This window comes from Atractosteus spatula, chromosome 2 (genome assembly GCF_055471065.1).
Source record: "Atractosteus spatula isolate fAtrSpa1 chromosome 2, fAtrSpa1.hap1, whole genome shotgun sequence".
NCBI lineage: Eukaryota > Metazoa > Chordata > Actinopteri > Semionotiformes > Lepisosteidae > Atractosteus > Atractosteus spatula.
Genome location: NC_142707.1, coordinates 24,272,658 through 24,294,378, shown reverse-complemented (window position 1 = coordinate 24,294,378; position 21,721 = coordinate 24,272,658). Strand labels below are relative to the sequence as shown.

General features: G+C 36.0%; 1 protein-coding gene across 1 annotated transcript; it reads right to left on the bottom strand.

Moving 5' to 3' along the window:
- Positions 1-615: 615 nt before the first annotated feature.
- On the bottom strand, positions 616-21,479 carry LOC148839485 (N-acetylglucosamine transporter UNC93A-like). Its single transcript, XM_088905276.1, has 9 exons — positions 21,382-21,479; positions 18,594-18,790; positions 16,306-16,487; positions 6,961-7,190; positions 5,587-5,712; positions 4,231-4,442; positions 3,462-3,597; positions 2,841-2,972; positions 616-2,547 (listed from the first exon to the last, which is right to left on the bottom strand). Exons 2-9 carry the CDS (start codon positions 18,678-18,680, stop codon positions 2,306-2,308), a joined length of 1,347 nt encoding a protein of 448 aa, XP_088761402.1. The 5' UTR covers positions 18,681-18,790; positions 21,382-21,479; the 3' UTR covers positions 616-2,305.
- Positions 21,480-21,721: the final 242 nt, after the last annotated feature.

Sequence of the window (21,721 nt, the reverse complement as noted above, 5' to 3'; positions counted from 1 at the left end):
GATTTCGCCTTTTGGATTGTATTCTCAGTTTGTCTTGGCTCTTTCTGGTTATCTGATCTCTAGCTTCTCCTAACGACCTTGCTTCTGGATTACGATTTTGGATTGTTTGCCTCTGCATCCCGCAGAATTCACAGCTATGCACAGGATCCTTGGAAAACTACCTGCCGGTTCCCTGACACCAGGTTTCTAATTGCAGTCAAAGTTTACATTTCATAATATCAATAACAAAATCACAAACTGTGTAGCTGTTGTTAAGAGCCCAGAAAGGACAACCTCATTAATATAACTGTTTGAATACCGTTTGTTAACATGCATTACTAAATTTTCTATATTGTACATTGATATCACTGCTGGAATGAACAATTTTCCTGTAAGAAATAATATAATTACCTGTATAATACTGATGTGAATATTGTTAGAAAAGGGGGGTTATGAAAATAGCAAAATATTATGAATGGCCGAGTGGATTAATCAGTAAGTAAAATAAATCATAACCCCCAAATTATAAAAATTTTGCCAAGAACATACCCAAGCAATTGGTATTGTTAGAGGCATGCAAGTTTTTTGTTTAGCACAACTCATGTGAAAAGAGTAATAATTTAAGCACACTGGGTTAAACAAATGTTTATTAAGAATGACAATGGCACACTTAACAACATACAACATGCACTTAGAACACACAAGCTGGGCTATGTACAAATTTACAAATTTTTGCTTCCAAGTATTTGACTCTTAAATAACACCTACAAAGGCCAAAAGAAAAGATAAGCTGCCTTCTAAACTAAACAGAATAAAACCCTTGGTTAAATCTCTCTCTCTGTAAACCTGGATTCTGCAAAATGAATGGGAAATCTACTGCATTTCCCCGAGAGATTCTTTACAGAGGAAGTCAGAGACCCTACAAACCATGGAATGACAAGCTCTCTTAACAAGTTTCAAATACGTAGCACCAATCTGGTCTTTCCAGATTAAAACAAGGAGCTCTAGCATTATGTCACCTCTTTCTCTGTCCTCTCTAGTTGTTAATATTAAAACTACTGAAATTTCAAACATCCGTAGAACTACTGATAGGGGTCAATTTGACCCCAACAATATTTTTGTAACAATGTATCACTCAGGAACAAGTAATAGGTTTATTTCATACTGAAAAGAGAAGAAAGAAAATACAACATTTCGGCTGTGGAGCCTTGTTCGGGTGTGACACTTATTACCTGTTCCTTTGCAGCCTACGCATGCTGACTCAGCTGAACTACTTCAATGTATCACTCAGATTGGGGAACAGATACATTTTATTGTTTGTTGATTTAGACCAGATAACACCAAACAGACCTACCTGTACATTAAAGAAATGATCAAAATGATCATTTTAAAGAGTCACAATGTTGCTAAGAAGTGTAAAAATAAAATTTGAAACTAATAATGCCAACATTAATTGTATTCAAACTTTGCTATTTATGTTTTTAATACGCAAGAAAACATCTTATATAAAATTAAAAAATGTACTAAAATATTCAATGAAGTTGGACCTTCACACAGTTTCTGATGGCACTGTGAAATGTCCTTGCTTTAAAGAACTTGTATTTATCCCAGCCAGATCCAGGATGTTTTAAAATACATGCACTGGCCACTAGTGTTTTGCTGCCACAGAATAATGTATGTGCATGTCATTTTGAAAATATAGGCTCAAATTTTATATTCAAGAGTCACAATTTTAGGAAAAATCACAAACAGGCATTTATGTATTTTAAACAAAATACATTTACATTATTTCTGTGGCATAGGGGTCAAATTGACCCCGATAGTAGTTCTAGTGTTTACCCAGAACTTAATTAACTAAGGTAAACCAAGGTAAGCTTTATGATTGCTTTGACCACTGAATCTGGGACCACTACATCTCAGCAAATTTCCCTTTGATTTGAAGCTGGAAATATTCACAATAGCCAGGTGTTCCCCATTGTATCTACTGTAGATTCACTTAATAACAATATGACATCAAAAAGCATTTCTTGAAATTGACTTTAAGTTTATAACAGAAAGCATAATGATAAGAAAATGTCATAAAATAGTCTTTAAGTTGAACATTTAGGTAAAACATAATATATATTAGTTAAAGTCTGCAATACTGCAGCAATGACAAAACTGAGTATGATGATGGAGACTTCTAATTCTCTGTAAGAAAGAAGACTAACAACTATGATTTTTTAAAGTTCACCATCTGTGTGTAACTGCATGCTTATAAAAATAAAAGGAATTATCCATTACCAAAAAGTAACATTAACACAAAATAGTTTGCTAAAATTTTGTTTCAGAAATGATCAGCTTCTCTGGCACTTTCTTTAACACAGTGTCTTCTCTTGTACTCTTTATATTCCACCAACCCATAGAGTGCCATTGAAACAACCAGAACTCCTATCAAGACATACAGTTTAACGTTCAAACAGATGAAGTTGCTGTAAGCAAAAGCGATCACAAATCCTACCGACTCCCAAAGTCGATAATTGGCAAATGCTGCCTCCTTGTGTTCATGAAAGAGAATTCCATAGAGGGCTAGAAAAAAACATTTAATTCATGTTAAGATAGATGCTAAAAATAACACTAAATTTAACTAATCTATACATTGTAACTATAGCAATGATGAACTGATTGAAATAATTCTTATGTACATAATTACATAATATGTGTAATCCTAACTACCACTTATTTAATGAATAAGAGATTAGTGTTGTTAAAATAATCCTAACAATCCTAATTTTCAAGGATTGTGCATGAAATGTTGGTTACTGTTGTGCCAGCTGCACATGAGCAAAATCAAAGTATATCTGGGAGCTCTGGTAACTTGCCATTGGTTTGTGTCTGCCACACAGCATCTGCCATTCCCCAAAGAGCAGGAAATACAAAGAAGACTGCTAGCTGGTCTGGATGAGGTTTCCACAAGAGCAGGGCTATTATACAGCTAAAATTTGACACGGTTGCTGCAAGAGAAAAGCAGAGATACAAAATGTTTTGTGAACTTTTATATATTAACATTGTAAAGTATACAGCTGCTTGAGAACATATGTCCTTAAAGCAATAAGGTGTAAATGGTAACTTGTGAAGACTGTGCCTTGTCCTTAAACCAGTAGTAGTTTTATCAAAATCAGGGTTAAAGACAAAAAGTCTAAACAAAGATTTATGATGCATATAAACTTTGTTTCAGGAAACTATACTGTAAAGATGATTCACCAAAGTGATTGACAGTTTAATCTGTCAATTATTTTAAATGTAAAGCCTTAACCCAATTATGTCCAAAAAAGATTTTAGTGTTCTGATCAGTATAGCATTTACTAAAGCATGGCTTCAGTTTTGCTTTGATGGATCACTTTACTTTTACTACATCACAAAAACAAACGCTTATTTGTGTTCTGACAAGAAAATGATATTTAGAACACATGTAATCTTGTTCTGGAGAAAACGCTTCTTACCCAAGCCAAATAAGGCTGCTCTTCCTGTATACTGTGCCAGCTTTCCAAAGGCATAGGAACATAATGAATTTGTTGCGCCAAAGCAGATCATCACAAAACCAACAAAATGTATTCCCAGTGCACAGGTGACATAGTACTGGAAAGATAGTTGTGAGTAAAAATAGTATGTCAGTTTAAGAAAGTAACTTCCATCTAGTCATAAATATGTTGATGTATTGTTTCCCCATGTGATTATTCACCACCTTTATTTTTGTAACTAAAGATTTTTTTCAAATAAGTCAATCAAAAATACTTTTTGTCCATGCAGTTTGATTTCTGCATTTTTGTATCACTATTAAGATGAAAACATCAAATAAAATAATTTGTCAATTACTACCCAGGATAATGAAGTATAGAACAAAAATCAGTGGCTGAAACAGACAAGCCTAGGTGTACAGATATTTAAGCAAAAGAAATGCTTGTACACTTGGTCTAGGTGTGGTTAAACGTTTGGTGGAGCGTGGAAATTCTTATCACTCTGCACAGTAACAGTAACAAGTATTATTAGTACTTTAAAAAAAGTAATTAATTTAAAAAAATATACGTTTCATTTAATGTCAGAGCTCTGAAAAAGCACTATAAAAGCAATATAATCTCTATTAATACAGAAAGAAGAAACAGAGGCTGGTGGTGCTTTGCTTCTGTCTCACAATGACATTTTAAAAATAAATTATGATTAATTCCCTATTTTTCAAAAGAGTAACTTTTCTGTTCAAGGTTGTTCTCTTACTTTGGTGTAATCTCCTGCAAGGAAGCCCTGCTCAAAACCACTGTACATTGTCAGAGGGATGAGCAGAATCTGTCGCTTGTCAGAGAGGTGTTTGAAAGTGGCCAGGAAAACTGTCCAAAATGGATCTCTGTTGTCCCTGAATTCATGAGATGCATCTCTGTCAAAGTTGTCCAAGAAAACTGCCACAAAGATGATAGCCAGGACTCCAACACCTGCAAAGGTCACAAACACAGCCTCTGAGCTATACTGTCACAAAGGATTGAGTTGCAGAATATGGGATTGAAGTAATGTGATTTTTGTTAAAATCTAAGAAAGCTTTGAAAAAATGGGTTGCATTAGAAGTGAATCAAGAGGATTTGGCTAATCGTAAGAAGATATACTTTCATGTAGATAAATGAACTGCTTATGAGATGAGGCACCAGCTCCACCACAACTGCATGGTATCCTAGCGTCCTGATTCACAAGGGAATGGCATCTGCTGTATATAAACAACAGGTGCATAAATACAGTATTGCAGTGCAGGAAGACCAGCTACGTCCTAAAAATGAATGATTATAATTAATCTAGGTTGTGTGGATTGTTCAATGATTTACAGAAGGATTAGGAGAAACATGAAAATACTGAAATTAATTAACATTGTTTTTCTACCTACAGTTTAAGTGCATTCTATGGAAAACAACATGAAGTTCTTTAACTTTATGACACATGACATATTACATTAATTTCTTTGTTTGTTTTTATCATAACATAAATGCTGATGATTAAATACTACTCTATATATAAATTATAATCATAATATGCAAAACCATATTAGTAATGCAGTTTTGAAATATAGAATTGTTTTCTTTGTTGGCGACTAACTCTCAACTCCTGCGACTTCCTGGGAGTCTTCAGGCATTCAGTGAACTAAATGAGGGACACTTTTCTCCTCAGTAGGCACTAAACCTCCAGTAGGAACTTGTAATGGTTCTTCTGGGGGGGTTGCACAAGCATGTCTTTCCTATCTTATTCTTCCCTCTTGCAGTACAGGAATCCTTACTTTTAGCCTAAACTTAAAGAAAGAAATATTTAATGGTTGCAAACAGAGTAGGTATAAAAATAAATAAGATCAAATGTAAAAAATAATCAGAAAGTCTAATTGTGTAAAAAACCTTGTACATATTAAATGAATAAAATGTATTTATTCGTGTAATGTAATGTAACTTAACTGTGCAAGTCCCAAGCATTGATCTAACTTGGAAAGAATATTGAATACTTTTTGTTAAATTATGTATCACAGTATTGCTGCTTATACAGTATGTAACACATGGTCTCTCAGTGTTGAGTAACTGTACATACCTGTATGGACACACTTACCTATATAACTGCCCAGAAGAGTATAGACTAACGCGTCTGAAGGCCTTGTTGAGTTTCCTGCAGCTGTACCACTATACTCACAGCTGCCTGCTCCACAGAACTTCAGGTCTTCTTCAGGTATTTCAGCTTCAGAATGAAAAATGTAATTACAGTAGACTACTAAGCAATATTTGTTAAGTGTTTTCCATGCTAAGGCATTCTAGAGTGCATTATGTCTGTTACACAAAAACACTTTAAAAAAAAACAGTTTAAATTTGTGAGTTCAATGTTTCAGCAAACTATAGTGTTTACCAAAAGAGAAGTGCCAAAGTCAAGGTTCACATCAACTGATCACTGTGAGTAGAACAACAGTAACTTAAGTCATGGTCTTTGGTTACCAAAACAAGACTGCAAGTTCTAGCCTAAGGGAATGATAATGAACATGTGAACAACATAACTCCTGATTACAAGGCCTCCCCAGTCTAATAAGGACTTTATAAATTATTATGCAGAAATATGCAGCAAAACACATTATGGTGATCCTATAAAATCACATATATCACATATGCCATATATCTGGGACATAGTGTGCCAGAGACATTTTCTCAATCTGTATTATTAAATGAAAAACATTTTTCATTCTCTAGTTACACACTTGACAGAGTCATGAGGAATTAGACACGCCTGCACAAAATCTTAGAACATGGGTTTTATGCTCTTCATTGTTACACAATTCTGTAAAACAATCAAAGAATATTATCTCAATCATGAAAGAAGTAAAGGAATTAGTGGAGTTCTTGCCTGAAAATACCTTTATATTTGTTTTGTACAGGGAGATAAATAATAAAGAATGTTGATGGATACAGTATATAATTCCAAGGAGTACTGTGTATATATTTGGAACAACTGTCCCTTTCAGTATTGAGGCCAATTTTTACACTGTGCTAGAGAGAATTACTGTATACCACTTTGCACTAAAATACATCATGACGACAAGGGGCAAGGCATCATCAATCCTTTGATAACCATCTTCAAGTCTATGCCCCCTATCTACAAAATCAACAAGAAAGCCATCAGAAAAGAGTGAAGTACAGTATACTCAATTAGACAGGCATTGCAAGTTCAGTGTCAGGTCTAGGCAATGTCACCAGCCAACTGAGTAGGATTCCCCTAGTGGCAGCACACAATTGGCTGGGAATCACTAAGAGATGGGTTGAGATTAGTCAGCACAGCTTTCTCAGCTCCTCACTGCACTCCTCCCTCAAGCTTAAAGAAGTGTTAGTGTCCCACGTCACATTACATAGCATTACTAATTGTAACCTATTGTAATGTCAGAACAATGGCACAGGAAATAAAACTGATAATGAGGTTATAATTGTTTTTTTTTATTCTTACCAATTTCTGTATCTTTCCCAAAGATAAGAGAAGACATTAGGTTTCCCCACACTGCAGATGACTGAAATATTAAAAAGAAGATCCCAAAGTATTGGTTGACAACATCGGGACCTCTCTTGTTGTCCTTTTCAGCCTGCATGTTGCCACTAATAGTGAGGTAGGTACACTTTGCAGACCACAAAGGAGAGCCTCCTAACCCCAAAATCACAGAAGTGATGATCAGGGTAGGCCTGAGAAAGACAAAAAATAAATAGTTTAATGTTACAAATACTGTACACTGCTGATGATTGCTAATGTGATATTATCAAATCAGAATTTCTGAAATCTGAAGTACAATGCTGGAAAATCTGAAATGGGTATTCCCAATTCCCAAATAACTAATGAGAAAATGTTGAACCAGAGTTGAATTGGAATGCACATACAGTATCTTGCAAAGGTATGCAAGTCCCTTTCACCTGATGTTACAATGTGAGCTTATAATCATGGAACTTTCAAATGAGACTTTATATGTAGAATTTACAAAAATCTATTACAAACTGGTTAGTCTTCTACTATGTAAATACTGTAAATTTTATTTATAATTTTTTGAGAAAACATTGTAAATTCTAAAGAAAATTATAATATTCTCAATTGTTTGCATTCATTTCATTTGCAACTACCCTAAATCAGTTCAGATGTAAAAGAGTAATAAAGTCTCAAAATGAATATAATGGTCTTTCTGTGTTTTCAAAGTAGTTTAACTTCACAGTTAATATATTTGTCTTTGTAAGGTCCCTCAAATATAAAATTTCAAATAACTAATCTGTTATAATACACATAGTGTTATGATAAATCAACTTTAAAGATCAAGAAGTCTACAAAACAAGTTAAGCATAAAGTGATAGAGAGGAACAGATCATGACTTTATGGGTGGCTTTTAAATGGCCTTTATCTTTATATGGCCTTTAGCTGATGTGTGGTCAGCGTTCTGGCACACTATTGCTGCCATCGTATCATCCAGGTGGATGCTGCACATTGGTGGCGGTGGAGGGGAGTCCCCATAACCTGTAAAGCACTTTGAGTGGAGTGTCTAGAAAAACACTATATAAGTGTAAGCAATTATTATTATTAGTAGTAGTAGTAGTAGTAGTAGTATTTATGGGTGAATTGCAAGAAAAATGCCTTTACTGAAAAAGACAGCTTAAGTCGTGTATGAGATATACTGTTGCAGAAGATTTTATGGGCAGACAAAGCACAATTAAATTTTTGGAATAAATGCACAGCAAAAGCACAACCCCAACACAACGTATCACCTACTGAGCATCATCCTAGCTGAAAGTATGTTGGTGGCTGCAACATGTTAAACAAACTGAGGTAAAAAAAGAGAATAACCTAGTATACTTAGGAATGAAACTAAATCTGGTTAGACAAAAGGGACTGAGTGGCCCAGTGAAAGTCATGACTTAGTTTCAATAGAAAATGTAATTTGATAATTCCAGTCTGTCAATCTTATACCTGGTCTGTCTAATCTTACTCATTCATACACATTTACACCTATCCCTGTGTTAAATGCAGCTATGCAGTACAATATACTGTATAATAAGGAATGTGTGACCTGAAATTAAAATAATTCATGTGAAATATTGTGTATTGATCAATGAGATCGCTCTTGCCCTGAGCTGTTCCTAGTACTAGTGTTGTTTCCACAGATGCTACATCTGCTACATCAAAATGCAATCATAAATGTCCTGTACATCTCCTTTTTGTACTTAGAGGAGAGTCACTTTTTAGAAGAGCCACATATTTTATGGTACTGGGATTTTGTGGCTCAGGTGTTATGACATGGCTAGCTAGAAATCACAGCCTCGTCTTGCTAACAGGCTGGTAATCCAAGTACAAATGTTCGGTGATTTCCAGAGGGTCGGGAAACACCTGAAGTGGTAAAGGCAGAACGGAAAAAGACATGCAGTAGATGTAGATGGAGACAGGAATATGGTGGTTGAGAACAGGTGGTTGTCTGATAGCGAGCGCAGTCTTCAGGGCAGGAACAGACAAGGAGTCTGACCTGCTGTGTGGGAAGCTGGTGGGAACTTGGAGCTACTGGTCTGGTGCTGGGAAGAAGACTGATTGTATCAGGTGGACTTCAGTAGGCCAGAAATGTTTATGACACTGCCATAATTTTGGAAGCCACTCAATGACAGAGCACCATACCAATGGCATAGCAGGGTCTAAACAGGATGGTCTTAATGGATTGATCACCTGTTAATTGGTTGAAGGGGCCTGGAAATCCAAACAGAGAGAATATGAATAGCCTGGATGGAATGTGTGTCCTTGTGGGAATGTGCCTGGTTTCCAAGAAAACCCAGGGCTGCAGGATCTGGCTCACCCAGATTTGACATCCGGTGGCAAGAGAGAGAATGCATTTTAGTAGTCTGGCATTATGGAGATATTATGAAGTATAGTTTGTTTAATATTTCTTTTTCTTTTTTTTCCCTATATTTCTGTTATCAGTAGTTGTGTTACATTTCAAATGCTTTAAATACTGTACTGTATTTTAATAATCAGAATGTACTGTACATTTTTTATTTGTAATAATCAAATCCAAATGTATTAATTTGTCTTTGTGATACCATATGTGAGCTACAAATGCAATCTCACAACAAGGCAAGCCGTCAACAAATACTAAGCAAAACAATTTACCAATTTTCATTTACAGTATAAAGCAATGTCAGAATAAAATAACATTTGCTTATTTTTATCGTATCACAACAAATAAATAACAATCCCAATAACAATTGTAACTCCAGTAATCTCAGAAAAATAACTGCATGTGCAAACTATGTGTACCAAATAAAGGATTTGTAAATGTCTGTGTCCCAGTGTTCCAGATTTCAAAGCTGAGAAAAAGCTGAAGCTTTTTTTTTGCTCCCAAAGTCCTCAGAATTGTAAGTGATTAAATTGCAGGAGACAACTGACACTGTAGAGGGTACATTCTAAGCAGTCAGAAAACATCTGTACCCAGGGCTCTGTTATTGAAGTGCCATGACAATGCCATAGTGATCCACTCCTCTTGAAACTGTATCAACAACATACAGGATTAATGAGATGGATCACTAGCTTTAACATACATCAGGTCTTTACTGCTTATGAATGGGAATTAAATTATTCTGTTATTTATAAACAAATGCCAGTGAATGTGTATTCGATTCGTATGTATCCTGGTTCTACTGACAAAATATTAAACCATTCAACTGCTGTTTTTTTCCCCCAGTTTCTCAGAATTGAAGCAGGAATTTCATTTCAACATGCAGAGGCATGCCAAAAGGCAACTGGTTTGATAGTAGATGTTTTGATTTTTGTTTTTAGTAATGCATAAGGAAAAGAAAAGATAATGCTTAATTAAATAGTATAAATAATATTAATTGCAGTGAAATACAGATTTTTCATTTAAAAAAAAATGAATGGACAAAATCTGTTAGTGATGCCTGTCACTGTGCATGTTCTGAGTATGTGTGTATACATGCCAGGAGGTGAGTGTTTGGAAGTAGGCCTACCTCTTTTCTCTATAATTTTCTTTATTTCTCTTCTTTCTTTATTTTTACAGTTTATTTTTAGGGCCACAATGGCTGGGTCAAAGGAAAACCCACCCAGATGGCATCAGCTTTGAGAATATGACAAGGAGACATGGGGCTAAGATTCAGGTTGATGCACTTGCCTCAGTTGAAAAATGTGTTGTTGAGGTAGGGAAGGTGGTGGGTATAGTAACATACTGTATGGTCTGCTTCCAGAATGAATAAATCTCTTGTAGCGTTTTTAATCTAAGAAGATCTAGTATTGTACATAAGTTAGTACAAAATGGAGTTGTAGCTGATGGGGTTTTGATCACCATCTGGCCATCTATGGCCAGCAGCCATATCACCCTGCAACTCACAACTGGCAGCCCACTGAAGCTAAGCAGGTATGAGCCTGATCAGTACCTGGATGGGAGACCTCCTGGGAAAAACTAAGGTTGCTGCTGGAAGAGGTGTTAGAGGGGCTAGCAGGGGGCGCTCACCCTGTGGTCCATGTGGGTCCTAATGCCCAAGTATAGTGATGGGGACACTATACTGTAAACAGGCGCCGTCCTTCGGATGAGATGTAAAACCGAGGTCCTGACTCTCTGTGGTCATTAAAAATGCCAGGGCGTTTCTCGAAAAGAGTAGGGGTGTAACCCCGGCGTCCTGGCCAAATTTCCCATTGGCCCTTACAAATCATGGTCTCCTAATAATCCCCATCTATGAATTGGCTTCATTACTCTGCTCTTCTCCCCACTGATAGCTGATGTGTGGTGAGCGTTCTGGCGCACTATGGCTGCCGTCGGATCATCCAGGTGGATGCTGCACATTGGTGGTGGTGGAGGGGAGTCCCCATTACCTGTAAAGTGGAGTGTCCAGAAAAGCGCTATATAAGTGTAAGCAATTATTATTTTACCTCAGGCATTACCAGAAAGAACATCCCGTCCTTTCTGTGGAGTGCTCAGTAGTCTCTAAATCTCCTGAACCAAAACATGTTGTTTCATTCAGGAGAAGCTCTGTATGATTTCGAATGATGTTAACAAGGGTTAAATTCTCTCTCTGTACAGCATTAAATGTATCTGCTGTTGATAAGACTAGGGGCCTGAAGACACAAAGACCCCTTGTTTTAAGAATCCCAAAGAATTGTTTTTGTGTAGAAGGCCAACTGCAACTACTGTACCGGCTTTTAGAAAACACTGATATAGCTCAGTTACATAGACATTTTATGATTGTCTTAGAAGTTTGCTTAACCAATAGAAATGTAATTTGATTGAAGTTTTCCTTTTTGAGACTTAAGCTCTTTGTCTTCCTTATCACATAAGGGTATAAAAAGTCAGCTGTAACTTTTCTTGTTAGAACTATCCTCTTAATTGCAAGAAGGGTGCTTCTCTTCAGCCGAATATACAATAAACTCCTCCTCTGCTCAACAAAAAGGTCTCCAGTGGATTTTTACTCTACATTGTGTTAAAGTTTTGTACAGGTGGAAGCAACTATGTTGTGTTTGTAACTTCAGAGCAAATTAAATGTTTTACATGTAAGCTTCAAGGACACAAGGCAAAGGAATGTGAATAGCATGAGAGAGAATTTGCCCAGACAAGGAAATAATTAGCCGGGGTCTTCATCTGAAGGGCCGGAGGAAGAGTCTCAGGAGGTGGAGAAAAAAGCAACAGAGTAGAAAGAGAAATAGTCAAATCTGTTCTTATGGAGGATGTCTTTGCTTAAGCCCAAGCTGGCTCCAGTACAAGATAGGGAGCTTTGTTAGATTTGTCAGAAAAAAATTAACCATTTTGGAAGAGACAGAGACTCACACTGGTACTACAAATCAGTACTGTTTAGTAAGTGGGAGGGCACAGCGATCCTCAGCCATGTCTCCAATTGTAACATACTGTAGGTGTAGTGATTGTAATTGCCAGAAATGTTATTCCAGACTCTTTTAAAGGGTGGCTATTTTAAAGGTTCAAGAGTGAGTCGGGAGTGAGTCTTTGATTTTTATAAAGTGAAGTAAATAATGGGAGGGAGAGAATTGCTTTTTGCCAAAAATTAATAGTGTTTTAACAAAGTGCAAGTCTGAGGGTCTCATGATTTTAGCTGGGGACTTCAACTGCACTGAAAATCAGCAGTTGGACAGGAATGAATCAGAAACTCACCCTAGTGCAGCCATGGAGCTAGGTACAGTGTTATATACACGAACTGGTCAACGTGTGGCAGATTAAGAACTTGTCTGCTAGACAATACACTTCAAAAAAAAACTGCTCTCGATCTGGCTTCCTAAGCCAAGCTGGATGGGGTTTATTGACATTCCCATCAACTACATTTAGTCACTGGTTGCTCTGTCTACCGAATTGGCTTTTCAGAGCACAGTATGGCGTTCTTTAATTTTTCATTGTTCCTTCACCTAAAAGTTCTAGATCTTACTGTCATTTCAACACCAGATTGTTAAAGAGTGTACATTTGAAATGTCTGATTTTTTTCTGGGAAATGGACGAAGTAGATTTTTCCTTCACTGAGGCTGGGGTGGGATGCTTCTATCAGCAGTACACTGAACACATTACTCTGAGTACAGTTAGAGTCATGAGGCAGCTAGAAGAAGAAAACTTCTGAGCTCCATCCATCTTTGCAGGCTGATTTTCACAATACATTATTTGAAGACTTGAAAACTAAGAAGAAGAAACTGGCAGATCTGGTGGATGCTCAGGTACAGAGGGCACTGGGGCTCTCAAGATTTCAGAATATCTCTCAGTGCACCCACTCAGTTTTTCTTCTCATTGGAGAAGATAGCAGCTTGAGAAAAGCTGATCCACTGTTTTAAAGACTCAGACTGGGCAGGAGCCCAGATCCAGAGGAATACTGAGGCTTTCTATACTGACGTATACACATTGGAGGCTGTGGATGGGTTCCAAGAGTTTATCCAAGGTCTGTTTTATGTTCAAGAAAGGGAGAAGGATTACTTCAAGAAGAGCTGTGCATGGAGGAGATCACTGTGACTTTGGAGGGACTAAATAACAGCAAAACTCTGGGAGTCGATCGATTACCAGTGGAATTCTACAAAGCATTCTGGCACCTGATGGGGATAGACTTTTTCAAAGTGTTCAAAAAAAGTGTCCGGAATAATGAACTCTCTCTTAGCTATCAAAGCGCAGAGCTCTCCCTATTGCCAAAAAAGAATGCTTACAGTATGTAATACTAACAGTTGGTGCCATGAAAGCATCCTTTGTTCAGACTATAAGATCATGTCCAAGGTTTAGGATAACTGGCTAAAGACTGTTTTAGGGTCCATAGTTCATCCCATACAGACTTATTCTCCTTTATAAGAGACCATGTTATAAGAGATCTTATTGCCACCTCTAAGATTTTTTGGTTAAAATTCAGCTGCTCTACAGTAACATGTTCAGTGTACTTAAAGTCAATGGTGAGCTCATTTCCCATTCATAAGGGTATTCGACAAGGGTGCAATTTTCTGGAATGTTGTAATCGCTCTCCATAAAACCCTTTTTGGAAAGACTATGATGTCTTTTTAAAGGGTTGTCTTATCTCAATGTTCCTTCTCAGTCATTTAAAGTGGTGGCTTATGCAGATGTCGTAACATTGTTTGTCTGCAATAGCCAGGATGTAGCAGTTTTAAATCACTGTCAGGATGTCTCTGAGAGAGTGTCCTCTGTTAAAGTGAACTGAGGTAAGAGTATTGTTTTTTTGCTAGGACGAGACCTCCAGATTTACCGTGGGATTTTAATGGAGAAAACGGGTAGTTTGTTATTTAGGGGTGATCCTAAGAGCAGAGGTTGTGGAGACAGAGAATTGGGAGGGGAGGGTATAGTTGCTAAAGTGAAGGGAAGATTGCAGATTTCGATATGGTTGTTCTCAAAGGATCATATTTTCCTTGAGTTCACCTTGCTTTCCTAAGCAGAGGTCCACAATTAGTAAAATACTACCAGAACAGGAAAAGGATGTGAAGGTCATGACTTTCTTTGCTTTCCAGCAAAGAGCTACTCCTGAGATTTGTTTGGAGCCTGCAAACTAGTAATGCAATCAATTAAAAATGCACTACGTATTCAGTTTCCACTAAATCTCCTGTGTGAAACTGCAGTTTACGTCATGTTAGCTTGGCAAGTAGGGTTGATAGAAATCCATGTTGGTAGGGCTAAATCTCTCTAAAGGGATTTAAGGAGTTGCAAGAGAGCTAAGCCTTAAAAGAATTGTTGAATAAAAATTGGAAAAACACACTTGAAATCACACTTAATTTTTATGGTTAGACTGTGGTGTCCTCCAGAAATTACTGAAGGCTTATTTAATGAAAATCTTTTGTGTGCGAAGTGTTTCATCACATACGTTGCATTATATACAGTATACTGCATTGATGAAGCTAATATACAGTAGAATTGATGTGTGTGTTAATCAGTTGACTAGTGTGGTTATTGTATTGATGAGCAAAGCAATGTGACATTACAAGTAATGTGGCTCAAAGTATGCTGCATCTTCAGTGACTGCAACCATAAGCCACTTTTGTTCAATAAGGTTCACTAATTTAGATTCAGATTCAATATTTATTGCTATACCAATTTAGTTGTGAGGAATTTGCCTCAGTTAAACAATAAAACAATAAGAACAGTAACACAAAACCATAAGACACAACGAGATTACTTAAAAAAGAATAAACATAAGAATAAGTGAAAATTAAAAATAAAGAATAATAAGAAGAAATCTAATGCAGTATTAAAATAAAGTGACTGGTGCATTGGAAGGTTTATAGTCTACTTGCATTGTCAGTAGTCACCCTCAAAGTGCTGATGTATGATTGGGGAGCTGTTTAGTATCCGGATAGTCTTACAATAAGTGCTGTTGAGGAAATGGGAGGTTTTGGTCTTAATGGTTCTGAGTCTTTTTCCTGAGGGGAGGGGTATAAGGAGGGGGTTAGCATGATGTGCAGGGTCTTTGAGTATTTTCAGTCTTTTATGCTGAATGTGGGTCTCATAGATATCAGAGATCCAGGTCAGCTCACAGCCGATAATGTTTTAAGCGGAGCGCACAATTCTCTCCAGTTGGTTCCTCTGCTCAGCTGTGGAGTTGCCAAACCACACACTTATATCTAATCAGTTGACACTGATACACTAGATACAGTATATCTAGTGATATACTGTAACTAGTCTGACAAAGTGCAAAAACTATTTCAAAAAACAAAGTTCCCTGCACCACTACCTCTACTTGGTTTGCTTTTGATGTTTTGGGATTGTATTATGAAATTGTGGATTGTGTGTTGTAAAGCCGAATGCAGCAACTGCTTGTTATTCTGTCTTTTCCATTCCTTACAGCCTTAAAGCACTCTCACAACTCACTGTTCCAATTTCCAATTGTTTCAGAACATTTAAAATACTCACATCACTACACCCTGTCACTGTACACTAACCAAATCCTTCTTCAAAATTTAAGTAAAATAGTTCTGTCAATATTTTATCTTAAATAAAATGTGTAGAGAAAACCGCTAATGTTCATTTTGTGATTTTTTTTACTGTATATTGAGTAAACACAACGGTATTCCTTTACTTCTTTTCTTTTTTGTCTAAATCACAATCACAACAAAAGATGTACAGTAGATCTAGCATGCTTCATTTTCATCACTCTTCCATTATTCTGTAATTTGTATCATTTTGAAGTTTTTATCTTAGTTTTTATTTTTCACCAGAGTAATTATTTCAAATATATGTCATCCTGGATAAAGGAAACACATAAAATTAGTAGCTTCAGCCAGAATAGGCAAAAACATGTTTATAGTGACAGTGACATACTGTAGTAAAAAGGCGATTGGAATTTACAGTACCAGCCCGGGTAGATGTTGCCGAATGAATATGCCACATAGCAACCCATGGATGCAACAATGGTCCATTTGCAGCCCAAATTCTTGATAAGAATGGATGGTAAGAACATTGAAGACAGGATGATAGACGCATAGATGACACTCAGAGATGCTACACCCATCCCTTCACTGGCATTAAGGCTGCTCTGAAACAAATAACCAAAGTGCAAGTATAAGATTGAGAGGATTTATTCACATTTATAGGTCCTTTTCATTATGGTTGCCATGACATAAAGTTTGAGTCTGATTACAAAAAAACATGCGATTTGAGTCTGAATCATAGCCAGATGTATTATTCTTTAAATTATTAAACTTGCTATAAGGTAAATATGGTATACCAGGCACACCAAAGGAATGTATCTGAGACCCATTGACTGCAACACAATGTTACAGTAGTTTTCTTAGGAATTTAAATTTTATGTGATTGCAAATATGTTTGAAAGAATTGCAATGAATGAAACAGCTCATACCCCAGTAGAGAGAGGCTGTTAAAGAGGAAAAATGCTGGCAATATATTATTTCCAGGTATTCCAAAGAATTTATTGGCACATGATTTATAGACCGGTTATTTATCATACTTTACAATTCCTCAATGAGATCATGTAAACTAGGTGTTTAAAAAAACCTAAGCAGCATTTAAAGTCACTTCCACAATGAAACAGTAAGTATAGACCTACCATAATTACATAAACGTATATAAACTGAATAAACCAGTCACTACTAGATCCTTAACTTCAGACTGGCCAAAGCTCCTGAATTATAGACAGGTATTACTCTTCCTTTTCATCACAATTTGTACAATGTTTCAGATTACATTGACATACAGTATGATTACATTTTTAACATGTTAAAAATTGACTGGTTTAGCAGTCTTTATTCTTAATTTTTGTTATTTTTATTTAATTGTGGAACAAATGGTGGCTGTCATTAGTTTATTTACTGTCATTTAGTGCTGCCTGCTGTACTGCAGTCTTTTTATACTCAATTATAAAAAAAATCTACTGACATTTCTTTTAACACGCTGTCAGCCTTATTGTCAGTACTGTTATAGTAGTTGAAGAGTTAGCACCTTCTATTCTAAGGTGTGTATTTAAGGCTCCATTTTCTGTAATTCTAAAAATAAAAATTACAGCTGGTTAATGTACATGGAGTTTTCAGAATCAATGTTTTGTTTTGGTTTATATATTCATTTCATTTTAATATTCTACCATAATGATCTCTAATGAGAGAATGTAACAGAACTGTTTGCACTATACTCTTCAGGAAAGATATTAGTGAAATTTAAAATCCACAATTCACTTCAAACCATGTAACACCATAGCATTACAGAATTGTTTTGAGTGTTTGTTGTTAAGTATATTAATTAGCTACATAACAACAGTCTATATTAAATATGTAATATCAAAAGTAATGCAATTTATAAAGCAACATTTCTTTAAAAAGAAGTTTGTGTTTTCTAAAAAACTATATGCAACTTTAAATGCTGCCAGTAAAGATTATGATAGCTGTTGCTGTATTGTAATATGCTTGAGGAGGAACAAGTAATAGGTTTATTCCATGCTGAAAAAAAGAAGAAAGAGAACACAACGTTTCGGCTGTGGAGCCTTCTTCAGGTGTGAGAGAGACAGGGCAGTGGGCAAAGGTAAAGTAGCGGGAGAACAAAGGTTGGGAGGGAGGAGGAGTGAGAGGCGGGAGCAGGGGACAGAAAGAGAGGCCAATCAAGAGGTGTGAAGTCAGAATGGGTGCAGAGAGGTGTGAAATGAAACTTCCAATGAATGGAGAAAATTTAAATGAACAGTAGTCTGTCGTTAAGAGAAGGGAGAATGTGTGATCCTAGCTGCAGAATAATTTTGGTTTCGGTGGTCTTTCTGATGTATGAGTTCGGAAAACCGTCTCTCTTTCTGTCCCCTGCTCCCGCCTCTCACTCCTCCTCCCTCCCAACCTTTGTTCTCCCGCTACTTTACCTTTGCCTACTGCCCTGTCTCTCTAACACCTGAAGAAGGCTCCACGGCCGAAACGTTGTGTTCTCTTTCTTCTTTTTTTCAGCATGGAATAAACCTATTACTTGTTCCTTTGCAGCCTACGCATGCTGACGCAGCTACCCACTTGTAATATGCTTGTTATGTTTGGAACATTTTAGCCCTTAAAAGAAAATGAACTTCCTTTTTATATGAATTAAGATCATACTATTAATGATCCACAAAGACACTGTAGCCCAGTCAGAAACTCTCTCTTACTATGTAATGCACTACCTGTAAACTTTGAAGTCCTCCATATGCAGTGAAGAGCAGCAAAAATCCAAAAGAGACAACAAGGACATTTTTCATATTTCTTCCCATTCTTCCCCAGGCTACTAATCCTTAGAGAGAAAAGGGAAACTGCAGATTTTTAGAACAGCAACACGTTTCCACAGTGATGGAAACCTGGTCCAAACAACGTCTGATTAGCCCTGGTGGAAAAAGAAATCACGGCAAACATTACTTGAAGACAAAATTCAATACTATTAATACTGATTTAATTAATTATTAATTGGTATTATTAATACTGCAGGATGGAAAACAGGTAAGCAATTCACAGTACTTAACTGGTTTAATTTAGCAAATATTGATTTATTTTTTAACACAAGGTGATCAGAGGTATGAGTTAGGGAATTAATTTTGTTTCAAAACCATAAATGCTAATTCACTTTAAGTCACAATTACTGTCATTACTAAAAGCAGATGTTGTACACAGCATAAAGGTGCAAGATATCAAAAATAACAAATTATTAAACCACACAATGTTGTGCCCCTGCAAGTACATTGCCTATTAGACTCCATTTGTCATGAACAGAACAATTTTAAACTAATCAGCACAAAGCACTGCAGCTACTGTAAATGATCTTCCATTTAAAATTTAAAACTAACATAATGAGTTCTTTTGATTTCCCTTTTAAGAAAATAATGGAATAGTTTGAAGTTCAATAGTTTAATTAATTGCACAAATAGGGTTGTTATATTTTGACACATTCACAAGAAGTTGAATTCAAACATTTAATTAGGACATTGTGCTTTATCTCATTTTGGACTGAATTCAACTTGTTATGGTTTCAAACGATGAGTGTGTCTTGTTTTTCAATTATTCTGATTGAGCTTTGCATTTTTAAATTAATAATAAATATTTTTTTGATTGCTTGTTTTGGCAGCTCAGTTTTGAACTTCTGTGATGGACCCTTTTAACAAGAGAGGTTGCTTAAAAATTTTTTTTTTAATTTTTCTTTGGTTATTTCATTCCATATTTTAGCAAAAATAAAGAGCCATGTGCTGCAAAAAACATTTGGTGTTTTAAAACTGCACTGAAGCTATCCTAGGTAGCTTATAATCTATTGTTACAACTGAATGTCATTAAAATCTACTGTATGTACCTCATTATTTGCCACTTATTAAATTACTAAGGAGCTATCAAAAAGCCCATAGTACTAAAATATTTTATTTGTTTTGTATTTCTACACATATTTTTATACAGATTACATTTGTGGATCTGAGAATTTAAATCTTTTAATAATCCAATACTTAATAATACACTATTCAGTTCAGATCCACAGGGAAACTAATCTGGCCAGCAACTGTCACCAGACATACGTCAGCAATATCAGAAATGTCTATTAGAAAACACACCTGAAGAAGGCTCCATGGCCAAAACGTTCTGTTTTCTTTCTTCTCTTTTCAGCATGGAATAAACCTATTACTTATTCCTTTCCCTTATATTTAATGGCCAGGCAGGCATTTATGTGGCATATTTATTTTAGAGTACAGCAATAGCAGGAAAATTCAGTACATCCTATTGTCATATTGTATATTGTTACTGAAAGCAGTCGGGCCCACTTTGCCATGCATGCAACATTTCTGATAAATAAGCTTCGGTTTGTCATTTATCGGGCTAACTGTAATTTTCCATTAGTAAAGATTTGCACATTTACACATTAGGTACTGTATGTTATTATTTTTTTCTATTTATGGCAGTTGCCTGAATAAAATGAGACCAGCAATGAGGAGCCAGACTGACTGCACTGTCGGATATATAGTAGAGTATTTCAGTCGTCTAAAAAAGTGTGTTCTCAAAATGAGCAAGCATCCACTCATAAGTACTTAGGTACTTAAGTTTCCTATAGCATGTGAATTCTATGAATGTGAATGTAAATTCCATACAAATGCAGGACACATTAGGGAGGAGGGAGAGGTTCCATTGACACGATATACTTGGCTTTTACAGCACTGAAATGAGTTCAGGAGAACATTATTGGAAGGAGGGAAAGAACACTCACCCTGTACTGTCCTCCTTATTAGTTTTCTACCACAATTTGACACCAGCCAAACTCCATTCAAAAATTACATCGGAGTCAGGAATAAAACCTTCAGTAATTTATTGAACAAATATTAAACGTAACTTTGGAATAAGGAGTAAAAGTAAACATACTGTATACAAAATAAAACTTAAGTGCTAACATTTATGCACGTTTTGAATGTCTTTACTATTTACATATCACATTTAAAAAATGTAAATATACTATTTTTTGTAACTTTACAATTTATCAAAATATTAAAAGGAAGTTATTCATTGAAATTCGGGACAGATAACAATTACAGTAAATCTCACACAGCTGCACCTAATTACCATCACCACCAAACTAGCTACAGGTACATAAACTGAACTCAAACGCCTCCATTTGGATTCGTCTTAAGCATTTCTCCCTCGCCCACTTTCAGTTTGATCCCCTTGGCTCACTCAGTCTGAGTGGGGTTCGAGCCTTCTCGTCCTATAGCCAGGAGGCTACTCATTAACCAAGCGGGTTAAAAAAAAACACGCATTCCGAGCATTCACAAGTATTCAAACCTTGGGTTGTGTTGTCCCTAGTGAACTACGCTATTACTGCGTAGAGTAGACTGGTAAACTGTAATAAGTATTGCATCGTTCACTAAAAAGTTCACTTTAGAATACTGTTATGACATTTAATTATATACAGTATAATCACAAGTTTAAAAAAAACACATTTTCACTCACAGGTAATAATTTTACGTCAGTTACCAAGTGGATGGTAGCATTAACTAAGACACACTGGCAGAAGATTACTGTCAACGTGTCCAGCAATAGCATACTGTACTTCCTATTTCTGGGGTCAAAGTGCAAGCTGTACCATAGAGTATGCTGTCGATATAAGTTTAAATAAATACAAAATACTGCCTTCGAATTTCGAACTTCAGATAAAACAAAACAGATTTTTAAGTTAGTACTTTATCATTTGAAAATAACAAAAGCTAACTTCATTTAACAACTCCAAAGCAAATAAGACCTTTTTAAATAGAAGAGGCAGTGCTTCATTACGAAAATAAAACAATAATCC